The 14,942-nt window shown below is 41.8% G+C and overlaps 1 protein-coding gene across 3 annotated transcripts in view; it reads right to left on the reverse strand.

Annotated features, from left to right (window-relative positions):
• plxna2 (plexin A2) overlaps positions 1–14,942 on the reverse strand; it is a 530,875-nt gene that overhangs the window by 360,369 nt on the left and 155,564 nt on the right. For all 3 annotated transcript variants that reach the window (XM_060937347.1, XM_060937348.1, XM_060937349.1), the window contains exon 4: positions 199–333. In XM_060937347.1, coding sequence (XP_060793330.1) covers positions 199–333 — 135 coding nt within the window. The remainder of the gene's footprint in view (positions 1–198; positions 334–14,942) is intronic.

The following is a 14,942-nucleotide window of genomic DNA, read 5'->3' on the forward strand; positions in this document are numbered from 1 at the left end:
GGAATAAGTTGGTTGCAATCTAGAACTAGGTTTAATAATCTCAGAATTGGAGCTGCATGGACATGGACGTCTTTATTTTTCTAATAGGAAATGCTAGATTGTTTCAACTATATTCAAGATATTTTCACTTGCTAAGACATCATTTTTTGCAGTGTGTGTGTGTGTGTGTGTGTGTGTGTGTGTGTGTTTCATACTGACCTGTCTCTCAGACATGACATAGATATAGTTATTGTCCAGTGAGAAGGCCATGTCTCTGAGAATCGGGCTCCTGTCTTTAATGATGGACACTGTCTCATACTGCACACCCCCGTAAGGAGGCCCATCCACACGAATCTGAAACAGGAAGAGGAAGTAATACACACATAAGCAAATAAACACTGGGACACAATATAGCAGGGTGATAACTTCCTTTTGACTGATATGCTTTGCAAATGATCAGTTATCAACATGGAAATAAGTCACAATCACGTTCTGCTTTCTTCATCCTGTTAAACTAGGCTGTGCGACTGCATGGACATGGACATCTCCTTTATTCCTCAGTAAGACATTTAGTTCCACTCAATAAACATCCGTTATGGGGAACAGACACAAATACATGTGGCTCGTGTGTGTTTGGGGATCGACTTGATGTCAGTCGTCTGTCACCATGACAGAATATATAGTGAGTCAATACAGAAAACAATGTGGAGAGAGCTTAGTGACAAACAAACACACAGACCTGTCTGGAGGCTTTCTCTCAACCCCATGGATAACAAAGCCCTATAGAAAGCAATCTGGAAAAAAATATCTCATGATGTTGAAATGATATTTCATGAGACAGGAGAAATGTGAGTATACTACACATACTATATCAGGTCTCTTCTACTAAACTTCTAAAGGTCCAGCTACATAAAATGCCTTGCTTGACTAATATAATAAACATGACAAGAACTACATTTTACAGTTGTGTTTGAAAGTTTGTGAACCCTTCAGAATTTTCTATATTTCTGCATAAATATGACCTAAAATGTCATCAGATTTTTACACAAGTCCTAAAGGTAGATAAAGAGAACCCAGTTAAACAAATGAGACAAAAATATTATACTTGGTCATTTATTTATTGAGGAAAATGATCCAATATTACATATCTGTGAGTGGCAAAAGTATGTGAACCTCTAGGATTAGCAGTTAATTTGAAGTAGAAATTAGAGTCAGGTGTTTTCAATCAATGGGATGACAATCAGGTGTGAGTGGGCACCCTGCTTTATTTAAAGAACAGGGATCTATCAAAGTCTGATCTTCACAACACATGTTTGTGGAAGGGTATCATGGCACAAACAAAGGAGATTTCTGAGGACCTCAGAAAAAGCATTGTTGATGCTCATCAGGCTGGAAAAGGTTACAAAACCATCTTTAAAGAGTTTGGACTCCACCAATCCACAGTCAGACAGATTGTGTACAAATGGAGGAAATTCAAGACCATTGTTACCCTCCCCAGGAGTGGTCGACCAACAAAGATCACTCCAAGAGCAAGGCGTGTAATAGTCGGCGAGGTCACAAAGGACCCCAGGGTAACTTCTAAGCAACTGAAGGCCTCTCTCACATCAGCTAATGTTAATGTTCATGAGTCCACCATCAGGAGAACACTGAACAACAATGGTGTGCATGGCAGGGTTGCAAGGACAAAGCCACTGCTCTCCAAAAAGAACATTGCTGCTCATCTGCAATTTGCTAAAGATCATGTGGACAAGCCAGAAGGTTATTGGAAAAATGTTCCGTGGATGGATGAGACCAAAATAGAACTTTTTGGTTTAAATGAGAAGCATTATGTTTGGAGAAAGGAAAAGACTGCATTCCAGCATAACAACCTTATCCCATCCGTGAAACATGGTGGTGGTAGTATCATGGTTTGGGCCTGTTTCGCTGCATCTGGGCCAGGATGGCCTGCCATCATTGATGGAACAATGAATTCTGAATTATACCAGCAAATTCTAAAGGAAAATGTCAGGACATCTGTCCATGAACTGAATCTCAAGAGAAGGTGGGTCATGCAGCAAGACAATGACCCTAAGCACACAAGTCATTCTACCAAAGAATGGTTAAAGAAAAATAAAGTTAATGTTTTGGAATGGCCAAGTCAAAGTCCTGACCTTAATCCAATCGAAACGTTGTGGAAGGACCTGAAGCGAGCAGTTCATGTGAGGAAACCCACCAACATCCCAGAGTTGAAGCTGTTCTGTATGGAGGAATGGGCTAAAATTCCTCCAAGCTGGTGTGCAGGACTGATCAACAGTTACCAGAAACATTTAGTTGCAGTTATTGCTGCACAAGGGGGTCACACCAGATACTGAAAGCAAAGGTTCACATACTTTTGCTACTCACAGATATGTAATATTGGATCATTTTCCTCAATAAATAAATAACCAAGTATAATATTTTTGTCTCATTTGTTTAACTGGGTTCTGTTTATCTACTTTTAGGACTTGTGTGAAAATCTGATGATGTTTTAGGTCATATTTATGAAGAAATAAAGAAAATTCTAAAGGGTTCACAAACTTTCAAGCACCACTGTAAGTGATTCTCAGCTGTAAATTGGTCAGTTGATTGTTCGCAACAAGTTAGAACAGAGGATCTGGTACAGAAATATGGTTCGTGGGTTGAGTCTGACCTGTTTTCTTCCATCTGTTTATCAGTTTTGCTACAGTTTTTCCCCCTTTAGTGCTCAGTTCAATCCACTGAAACACTGCAGTTCTGTACGGTATATACTGTACTGTATATTCTACTCTAGATGTATGCCTGATGAAGCAGATCCAGTGCAATGAATCTGCCCTCTTATTTGGTGAAGGATAATGTGTTTTAAATCCAAAGCAGCTTTTTTTCTCCACTTCTAGCAAATCAAATATCAGTATCTGATGTGGTACGATTTACTGCCTGCTTCCTTTTCACATTCAACCAATCAGTAGTGCCAAATCCAGAAGTCCTGATGGGTGAAACCTGTTGAGACTCCTCCAAAACACAAATCGAGTCTGATGTATGGCAATTTCTGCTCCACAGCAACATGACCTTGAACAATGTCAAGGATAAAACCATCCAGCAGACACGTTTCAAACAGTCCAACATCACTGCACAACACACATATCATAGTGGATGAGGAAACCATGTTTCTTCAATGAGGCAGGTCTCCACAGGCTCTAACCTGACATCTATAGTATTTCAACACACATACATTGTTAAAATAAAAATGTTCATTCATAAAGCATAAAGCACATCACCTTCCTGACCTGAGCATGACCCTGATCTGACCACTAATGAGACAGCATGTGTCCACTGCACACACTGCGATCCCTCAGAATTATGCTGCAGGTAGGTATGTGACTGGGAGTTCGCTCAGGAGGTGCTGAAGGGATTGTAGGTCCAGAGGGGAATAAGTGTGGTGGGTTCACCGAGTGTGAAATGATGTAAAAGTCTGCTTAACCAGAGCACGCAACACACACACACACACACGAATGCACAGACATAACCAAGTATTGTTGGTTCTGTATTATAATACTGATTTCACACTTAAAGTGAATCTGACAAATTGTTTAGTCTTGATTTTCACACAATCACAGAAAGATCAACAATGGACGAACACAGAAATTGTAGTAAAAGCTCCAATGTGCTCATGTTTCAGTTGCCCAGTAACCTACATGTTAATGTAATTTACAGTCTAACATAATTTAACCCTAGCTAGTTATCTAATTAAATGCATTTAGGCTGACTAATAAGAGAAAATAAGTGGATACTAAAATTCCTGGGAAGAGGAAAATCCCATGTAGCCATGGTCCTGAAAACATCCCTGATCTGGATCAGACTGCATCTTTATTTTCACTCAACATCTTTTTTGTTTTGCACAGTTTTGCACTGGCGGCATGGTGGCTAACGCTGTCAGCTCACAGCAAAAAGGTTCCGGGTTTGAACCTCACTGCCTTTCTGCATGGAATTTGCGTGTCTGTTGCCCCTTTTCCACCAAAGCAGTTCCAGGGCTGGTTCGGGGCCAGTGCTTAGTTTGGAACTGGGTTTTCTGTTTCCACTGACAAAGAACTGGCTCTGGGGCCAGAAAAACCAGTTCCAGGCTAGCACCAACTCTTTGCTGGGCCAGAGGAAAGAACTGCTTACGTCAGCGGGGGGGCGGAGTTGTTAAGACCAACAACAATAACAAGACCGCGAAAGATCGCCATTTTTAAGCGATGAGAAGCAGCAGCTGTACAAACGCGAAGTCATCCATTCTTATTATTATTGTTGTTGCTGCTGCTTCTTCTGTGTTGTTTTTGCTTCGATATTCGCGCCAAGGTTTATGCAAACGTAGCGACGTAACTGACGTATACAACGACGTAACTGACGTATACAGCGACGTAATGACGTGGCTTCCCTTAGCACCGCAAGTTATGGAAAAGCAAACTGGTTCTCAGCTGGCTCGCAAGTTGAACGAGTTGTGAACCAGCACCAGCACTGGCCCCGAATCAGCCCTGGAACTGATTTGGTGGAAAAGGGGTATGTGTGGGTTTCCTCCGGGTGCTCTGGTTTCCCCCACCATCCAAAGACACGCAGTTAGGTTAACTGGCTACTCTAATGCTGTGTTCACACTTATATCGGTACGAAAGTGGTATAACTGTATCGATACAAAGTATACCGGTACAGTTTAGTGCATCTGTCCACACTAGCGAGAAATGTTTGCGGTTTTCTTTCACGGTAGTTGAAATGCGCGTGTGCGAAATGTTTCCGTGGTTACCGAGTAACTTCCTTTCGAGAATATATGGCATCCATTATTTTGAGATCTCAAGAAAACAAAACAATTATTCCGTGATCTCGAGAAAACAAAACAATTATTTCATGATCTCAGCTGGATCACTGTATCTCCGTCGGTAGAGACGAAGCCGGGCCAGTCTTCTGCGGAGGTGCCGCGGACTAATTTTGAAATTATCCCTTATTAAAAGACTTAATGCAATCTCTCCCTGTGTCAAGCCCTGATCAAAATATTGCCTTATTAGGTGATCGATTATTCCAGACATTCTAATGACCAAAGTTGCGTCTATACAGAATGAGAAATAGCCCCAAAATCAGCATATCACAAGTCTCTTGGCGCAACTGAATGAACCATTTCTCAGCTGTTTACTCGAGATCATGAAATAATTGTTTTGTTTTCTCGAGATCACGGAATAATTGTTTTGTTTTCTCGAGATCTCGAAATAATGGTTTTGTTTTCTCGAGATCTCGAATTAGTTGTGTTGTTTTCTCGAGATCCTGAATTAATTATGTCATTATCTCGGGATAACAAGGTGAATAAAAAAAAAAGGATTATATGAAGGGCCTCTCTCGGCTTCCATACGGATGAAACAACGTGTGTGTGCTTTTTGTTGTCAATGTACAGTCTGTATTTCTGGTGGTCATTTATTCAGTCGAATCGTATAAAACGCAAGAGGCAAATGAGAAAGAAACAAACGAATCTCCGTTCTTCACTATTTTATTCAGCGAAGACATCGATTGAGGTGTGTGACTTTGCGCATGCGCATTATATTTGTATCGATACAGAGCCGCTTCATCTGTCCACACTACAGTGAAGCGCTACAGTACCGATAATGTACCGGTACGAAACCCATACATTTATGGGTTTCGTACCGATACAGTTATACCGCTACAGTACCAGTATAGTTGCTAGTGTGGACAGGTGTTGCGGTATGAAAGTAGTTTCGTATCGGTACAAAATCCCTAGTGTGGACAGGGTATAAATTGCCCATAGGTGTGAATGGTTGAGTGGGAACTGCTCTATGTCTTCGACATCCACCCTGGGTAGCTTTCTTGAGGTAGCTAACAAATCTGCAGTAAACAGTCAATTACAGCTGACATACAAGAAGAAGAAGAAGTTTTGCACTGCAAACTATGTTCCTATCCTTGACTTGCAACAGGGGTGACAGTGGAAAAAAATCCTGAGCCTGAACTTTTTTCCCTGCCCGGGAGGTGAGCAGGGTGGGGGTGCTATGTATGCGACACACTTAACACATAACTTGTTGGCCCCTGGGCCCAGATATATGTCTGTGTATAACCCTGATCATCATTATTGTCAAGTGGGGTTCAGGGGTATGTTCCCCTAGGAGAATTTTTTTTTTTAAATTAGTCCCTTAAATGATAGATTGTGGTGAATTTTGTCGAAATAAATGGACAACATTCAGACATGAGATGAACAAACCCAATATAAGCCTATATTGCAGTAGCATCTTTGTGCAGAGCACCAAAGCTCTTGGGACTGGCAGGCCTGTTCAGTAATCCATCCCTGCTTTTAACTAGTCACATACCTGCCTACTTATTGCTTGTATAGCATATGAGACTACAGATACTACAGCCATACCAAGAAAGGTCAGCAGGTGGCAATTACAATACTCCAAAGTAAACTGGGAATTGATTAGTAGCCTAACCATTGACTAAATGACATGAACAAGGACACATTCATTTCTTAAAAAAATATAATAGCAAAATATGCACCATTTATTTTAAATACTTTTTGAAACAGTTACAGTGCAACAAAGCCATATATAATACTACAACCCTAAAGTTGTTTATTCAAAACAATTTGCTATTAAGAGAAAACTATTTAATAGAAAACTAAAAAATATAGCTTACTTCAGAAAAATTACCATTCAGTTCCATTAACAAAGACAATAATTTAAAGTGCTTCAAGAACTGAAAAACAATGAGAAATAAATAAAGAATAAGCAAATACAGTTTACTACAGGGCGGCACGGTGGTGTAGTGGTTAGCGCTGTCGCCTCACAGCAAGAAGGTCCGGGTTCGAGCCCCATGGCCAGCGAGGGCCTTTCTGTGTGGAGTTTGCATGTTGTCCGCGTGGGTTTCCTCCGGGTGCTCCGGTTTCCCCCACAGTCCAAAGACATGCAGGTTAGGTTAACTGGTGACTCTAAGGCCATGTACACACGTAGCTGGGTATTTTTAAAACCGAACATTTTCCCCCCCTCTGTTTATAAAAATGTTTTATCCACACCACCTCGTCTTCGAAAAAAATCCCTTCCACACATAACCGAACATCTGCGTTTTCAATCACATTCATAAGCATTCCAAACCTGTAGATGGCATTATTTCCCCAAACCTGTAGATGGCATTATTTCCCCAAATCCTACCCCCTAATCACATCAGAATAGCCCCTGCACAATAATTAACGCTTTCAAGGCACTACTCCAATCCATTACTCTTTGTCCATGCTTAATCTGGCTTCTGCAGTAAACAAAGGTCGCACGTTTGACGTCAGGGCAGATTTGTTGTCATTTTTTTGGCACAGATTGTGACGTTCTAAAACGCAAAACTCCGGTTATCTCTGTCTACACGAAAAGGCATACACGCAGTTTTCAAAAATCTTCACTTTGCCCGGAGTTTTTTTAAATATTCGTTTTTGATGTGTTTTCATGTGGATGACAGGCCAAAACGTAGAAAAATATCTTCGATTTAGCAGATACCCGGCTACGTGTGGACGGGGTCTGAATTGACTGTAGGTGTGAATGTGAGTGTGAATGGCTGTCTGTTTCTATGTGTCAGCCCTGTGATGACCTGGCGACTTGTTCAGGGTGTACCCCGCCTTTCGCCCGTAGTCAGCTGGGATAGGCTCCAGCTTGCCTGCGACCCTGTAGAACAGGATAAAGCGGCTAGAGATAATGAGATGAGATGAGTTTACTACAGAAAACTCCCCCCCCCCTTTATTTCTTGTACTGGTGACTTGTCCCCACTCCAGCCCATATGACTGCAGGACATCTTTCAGTTTCTGCATCAATGCTGGGACATTTGCTATGTTTACTCTTTTGCTGGCAAGGTGCTGCGTTTTTACACTGCCTGCATCCTCGTCATAAAATTGGACCAGAATACTAAGAATTTTATCCAACCTTTTGTCTGTGGCCTCATCGATATTGAGTGAAAACATGGCATTCTTTAGCTTTTTGGACAGATTTTTCTTAAACTCCGGCGAGATGCCGTGTGTAATAAGATAGCTTGCATGCTGCCTTGAGACGGACAGATGCATGAGGGCGGGTTTATTCTCCGCTGATTTCTGACACAAAGTGACGAGTGGATGAGCAATAGTAAACGACAGGTCAAACTCAGCAATGAAGGAGCACAAGCGAATTTTTAAATTGGTGTGGGTTAGAGTGAAAGCTGTGCCTGTCAGATCAAGAGAAGTGTCACATCACTGGGCGAACCTGAATTTTATTTTTTTCGCAGACACATCGGTACGCCGGAATTCTGGCGTGGCGCCTGAAAGCTATCAGGCCTACTTGCAAGTGACATCAAAGCAAAATAAAAACCTGGATGTCAGCCATGTTGGTGGATGGTGGGGTCAAGCGACCCATCCATCCATCCATTTTCTGCCGCTTATCCGGGTCCAGGTTGCGAGGGTAGCAGCCTAAGCAGAGCAGCCCAGACTTCCCTCTCCCTGGCCACCTCCACTAGCTCTTCCGGGGGAATACCGAGGTGTTCCCAGGCCAGCCGAGAGATGTAATCTCACCAATGTGTCCTGAGTCTGCCACCATCCACCAACATGGCTGACATCCAGGTTTTTATTTTGCTTTGATGTCACTTGCAAGTAGGCCTGATAGCTTTCAGGTGCCACGCCGGAATTCCGGCGTACCGACGTGTCTGCAAAAAAAAAAAAAAAACAATTCAGGTTCGCCCACTGATCTGACACTTCTCTTGATCTGACAGGCGCAGCTTTCACTCTAACCCACACCAATTTAAAAATTCGCTTGTGCTCCTTCATTGCTGAGTTTGACCTGTCGTTTACTATTGCTCATCCACTCATCACTTTGTGTCAGAAATTAGTGGAGAATAAACCCGCCCTCACGCATCTGTCCGTCTCAAGGCAGCATTCAAGCTACCTTATTACACACGGCATCTCGCCGGAGTTTAAGAAAAATCTGTCCAAAAAGCTAAAGAATGCCATGTTTTCACTCAATATCGATGAGGCCACGGACAAAAGGTTGGATAAAATTCTTAGTATTCTGGTCCAATTTTATGACGAGGATGCAGGCAGTGTAAAAACGCAGCACCTTGCCAGCAAAAGAGTAAACATAGCAAATGCCCCAGCATTGATGCAGAAACTGAAAGATGTCCTGCAGTCATATGGGCTGGAGTGGGGACAAGTCACCAGTACAAGAAATAAAGGGGGGGGGAGTTTTCTGTAGTAAACTGTATTTACTTATTCTTTATTTATTTCTCATTATTTTTCAGTTCTTGAAGCACTTTAAATTATTGTCATTGTTAATGGAACTGAATGGTAATTTTTCTGAAGTAAGCTATTTTTTTAGTTTTCTATTAAATAGTTTTCTCTTAATAGCAAATTGTTTTGAATAAACAACTTTAGGTTTGAAGTATTATACCGTATATGGCTTTGTTGCACTGTAACTGTTTCAAAAAGTATTTAAAATAAATGGTGCATATTTTGTTATTATATTTTTTAAAGAAATGAATGTGTCCTTGTTCATGTCATCAAGGCTACGTTCACACTGCAGGCTGAAGTGACTCAAATCCGATCTTTTCGCCCATATGTGACCTGTATCCGATCTTTTATTGACAATATGAACGACACAGATCCGATTTTTTCAAATCCGACCCAGGCCGTTTGGATATGTGGTCCTAATTCCGATCTCTATCTGCTCTTTTCATATGCGACTTCAGTCTGAACCGCCAGGTCGCATTCATCCGACTTACACGTCATCAACAAGCCACAAACGTCACTATTCTGCGCTGAAGTAGGCGGCGGGTCTCTCAAAAAAAGTTACAACAACATGGCGCATAATCATGGGCGCAGATAGAGGGGGGGACTCGTCCCACCCAGATTTAAATTCACCTCGTTCGGTCCCCCCACTTATAGGGAGGAAAAAACGTCTATGCTGTCTTTCTTTGTATAAGGCAAACCTCACGGAAAAATCAAAAGACTAATTACCATTCGGTTTATTGAGGTGCACAGCAGTGTATACATAGTTGCAACAACTCACATAAAACAAAGACTGATATTCGGTTGGTTGAGCTGCGCAGACTGCACAGGTTGCGAGCTCGAGCTTGGTTGCTATGGTTACTAACAACAAGTTTGACAGGCATATCGGGGTTGGTTTGCTGGCAGCTTTGTCCCCCCCCAGTTTTTTGTCCCTCCCAGTTCAAAAAACGTATCTGCGCCCCTCCGCATGACATCAATGCGAGGGACGCTTCAGGCTGTGAAGGTTCTGAATCTTCTCAATGGAAGGACGCAGAGGTTAGGGAGCTGATTTCCATTTGGGGGGATACAGCTATTCAAGCTAGATTGGATGAGTCATACCGCAACCGGGCGGTTTTACTTCCGTAAACACTGGCCATGCTCACTGCGTGTGACGTCGTCGTGTCCTGCAATGCGCATGCGGAACACTTTTAGGTCGCTTTTCGTTCATACTGAGGATCACATACAAGTCGCATATATTTGTTAATGTGAACGACCTCACAAAAAAATCGGATTTCACAAAAAAATCGGAATTGAGCATTAAGCCTTGCAGTGTGAACGTAGCGCAAGTCAATGGTTAGGCTACTAATCAATTCCTAGTTTACTTTGGAGTATTGTAATTGCCACCTGCTGACCTTTCTTGGTATGGCTGTAGTATCTGTAGTCTCATATGCTATACAAGCAATAAGTAGGCAGGTCTCCTCCTGGTGGGGCATGCCCAGAGAACCTCCCCTGGGAGGCGTCCAGAGGGCATCCTGACAAGGTGCCCGAACCACCTCAACTGACTCCTTTCGATGTTGAGGAACAGCGGTTCTACTTTAAGTCTCTCCCGAATGACCAAGCTTCTCACCCTGTCTCTAAGGGAGAGCCCAGTCACCCTGCGGAAAAATTTCATTTTGACCGCTTGTATTCACGATCTCATTCTTTCAGTCACTACCCATAGCTCGTGACCATAGGTGAGGGTGGGAACGTAGATGGACCAGTAAATTGAGAGCTTTGCCTTTTGGCTCAGCTCTCTCTTTACCACAATAGACCGGTTTAGCATCTGCATCACTGCTGACGTTGCCCTGATCCATCTGTCCGATCCGTTGTGCTGTATATGGTTGTGGTCACAACAGTACTCGTGACCGTAGCACAGTTCGATTTTTTAGAATTCCATCCGTGATTCGGAAAGAGGGCGAGTAAACTCTGAGGCTTAGTACAGAGAGGAGATGAGGGGATCAGGACACTTCATCCAATGACCATTTTGTCCAAAAGGTAAGACATTTTGTCCAAAGCCTTTTTCATACGCACTATCAATTATTTTATATTTCAGGTATTCTGGTGTTCGTCAACAAAAGCCCCGCAATATCGCTGCTCGGTGCCTAAAGATTTAACATGATTCAGCCGGCTTCAAAAATTAATAACTCGGCCAAAGGAGCTCACAGCAAAGCCACATTTTACAGGCACCTCCCTCTAAGCCTCCCCCTTCAAAAGAGCATGGTCTCAGGTCGGTAGGACCACACCTCAGCCCAGAATTCGCGAACAAAGACCCCGTGAGAGCGCTGCTCCGTGCCTGAAGATTTAATATGATCCAGCTGGAAACACAGACATGCAAACAAACAGCATCGAAGTGCATGTACTATGGCACTCATTTGCTTTACAAAAATGTGTTTTGCTTCGGTCAAATTCTCCTGAGAATTCCTCCTTTTTTCGAACAAACAAATACCTCAAATATAAAATAACTGATAGTGCGTTTGAAAAAGGCTTTGGATGAAATGTCTTAACTATTGAACGAAATGGTCATAGGACAAAATGACCTGTATTTGTACTCGATGGTCGCTAGAAGTGACTTGTCCAGGGTGTACCCCGCCTCTTGCCCATAGTCAGCTGGGATAGGCTCCTTGCCTGCGACCCTGTAGAACAGGATAAGCGGCTACAGATAATGGATGGATGGATGGTCGGTAGAAGTGTCGTATCTTCAGAAAAGTCTGACTTTTTAAATAATATGGGTCAAAACCACACATATCTATCTTCTCTTTGTATTAAAGCTTCGCTCTATCGCTCAAATCATGGTAATACTGAGAAAATTCACCATTTACAGACACGCATTCAGTGGCTGCCATCCTACGTAATTGCTTTGTATATCCACCATCATGGCGGATGCTCATGACGTAGAACATTTTGATCACGTGGTTGCAAGTCATCTATAATGTGCTCAGGTTCCACACCCCTATGTATTGTTGACTCAGAAAAATCTATTTATTATTAACTTGTAAAGTAAGCACAGTTCCTACTGATGACTAGAATGAGTGTGTGCTAGTAGAGTGTCTCTCCATCACATAACATACTCATCCAGTGAAAAAAGAGAGAAACTTAAAGACGATCAATAAGGTGTATTTTTTCTATTTTGACAGGTTGTTAATCACTTTCTCAAATGTCTGCTAACTATTAATTACTCCTACTAAGCCTATTATCTGCCGAGCATCTCTGAATAAAAATGGAGCTTTCTTCTTTCATTTAATCTGCTTTATGTTAATTCCATTCCTTTGTCATGTGAGCAAAGCATGAAAAAGAAAGTCCACAGAAATCTGAATAGCACACTCCTACGTTCTATACAATGTGAAATAAACTGTGATGTAGTTGCATGAAGAGTTTTACAATGATTATAATCATGACACTAACACACAGTATGAGATGTGAATCAACACAAACATTCGCTTTGTTTACCAAGACACTGTCTCATGTTACGTATTTGAGTGAACGGTACTGTAATTATAGCTGGCCTCGCTCCGACCATCCTCACACTGTGTTATGCTGACAGTGTTGAACATATACGGTACGGGTTAGTTTTGCTTGATGAAAGTGCCGTGTTTGTCTATTCGCACAAAACCGAGTCACAAGCAGCATGGAGCAGTGTGGCAGCGGGGGCGTAGCCAAGCAGCAGTCTGTGAATGGAGGGCGGGGTCGGGGAAGGTAAGTGGCTAAGTTATTCCACCTGCTGTCAATTAATGTGTGTGTGTGTGTGTGTGTGTGTGTTACAGGGATGGAGCATAAAAGGAGAGAGAGAGTAGAGAAAAGGAGCTCTCTCTCCCCGACCACAACAACGTGTGTGAGAAAGAAAGAAAGAAAGAAAGAAAGAAAGAAAGAAAGAAAGAAAGAAAGAAAGAAAGAAAGATGAATAAAGTGCTTGTCTTTAAATTTCAACTCTCGACTGCCGTGCTTCTGTGCTCCACCCACATCAGGAAGTGCTACAAGCAGATAAAAGACATGCTGCTTATGTGTGAAAACTATGAGGAATTATGTTGCTTTTGCAGTTGAAATTTATTTATTTATTGGAACATTTATTCTCAATCTCAGTCCACTCTGATGGATTTTTTTTCCTTTTTTTATTCCTGCATTTATGTGTATGATTTAGTCATTGTATTAAAGTGTAAACCTGGATTCCAGCTGGTTTTTGCATCACGGTGCTGCTACTTGATAACTACAGGACGTTTAAGGCATACTATATTACACACTGGCAAGTTCTCTTCATCTTTATGTACAACACTGGACAGTGCATGGATGTCCAAGTCTCTCTCTCTCTCTCTCTCTCTCTCTCTCACACACACACACACAGACACACACACATACGTCCATTGTAAAGGGCATGAAATATAGACTTCTGTATCACACTCATCTGCTCTGTGTTCATCTTTACCTCCTCTACTCTGTACTCACTCCAACATTCTCTCAATGCCTGTCTTGCCTTTAATTATTCACACCCTCCTTACTCATTACTCCTTCAGACTGAACTCTAGCTACAGTATAAAAAGAAGCAAAAAAAGATGCTTGCAAGCTCTTTCATTTTTGTTTTTCTGTCTTTTTTTCTGATCGAATGACAGTTTCACAGCTCGTGGGTGGTCGAACACACAGTATGATGCCTGAGTCAGTTTTGAATGAATCTACATGCAATTTTGGTGCACTTCTATATACATTGTATATCGAAAAATAAATGTGTGGGTGTGTGCTATGTCTACAGTGGTGCTTGAAAGTTTGTGAACCCTTTAGAATTTTCTATATTTCTGCATAAATATAACCTAAAACATCATATTTTTACACAAGTCCTAAAGGTAGATAAAGAGAACCCAGTTAAACAAATGAGACAAAAATATTATACTTGGTTATTTATTTATTGAGGAGAATGATCCAATATTACATATCTGTGAGTGGCAAAAGTATGTGAACCTCTAGGATTAGCAGTTAATTTGAAGGTGAAATTAGAGTCAGATGTTTTCAGTCAATGGGATGACAATCAGGTGTGAGTGGGCACCCTGTTTTATTTAAAGAACAGGGATCTATCAAAGTCTGATTTTCACAACACATGTTTGTGGAAGTGTATCATGGCACAAACAAAGGAGATTTCTGAGGACCTCAGAAAAAGCATTGTTGATCCTCATCAGGCTGGAAAAGGCTACAAAACCATCTCTAAAGAGTTTGGACTCCACCAATCCACAGTCAGACAGATTGTGTACAAATGGAGGAAATTCAAAGCTATTGTTACCCTCCCCAGGAGTGGTCGACCAACAAAGATCATTCCAAAATTAAGGCGTGTAATAGTCGGGAAGGTCACAAAGGACCCCAGGGTAACTTTTAAGCAACTGAAGGCCTCTCTCACATTGGCTAATATTAATGTTCATGAGTCCACCATCAGGAGAACACTGAACAACAATTATGTGCATGGCAGGGTTGCAAGGAGAAAGCCACTGCTCTCCAAAAAGAACATTGCTGCTCATCTGCAGTTTGCTAAAGATCACATGGACAAGCCAGAAGACTATTGGAAAAATGCTTTGTGGACGGATGAGACCAAAATAGAACTTTTTGGTTTAAATGAGAAGCATTATGTTTGGAGAAAGGAAAACACTGCATTCCAGCATAAGAACCTTGTCCCATCTGTGAAACATGGTGGTGGTAGTATCATGGTTTGGGCCTGTTTTGCTGC

Source organism: Neoarius graeffei, chromosome 13 (assembly GCF_027579695.1).
Source record: "Neoarius graeffei isolate fNeoGra1 chromosome 13, fNeoGra1.pri, whole genome shotgun sequence".
NCBI lineage: Eukaryota > Metazoa > Chordata > Actinopteri > Siluriformes > Ariidae > Neoarius > Neoarius graeffei.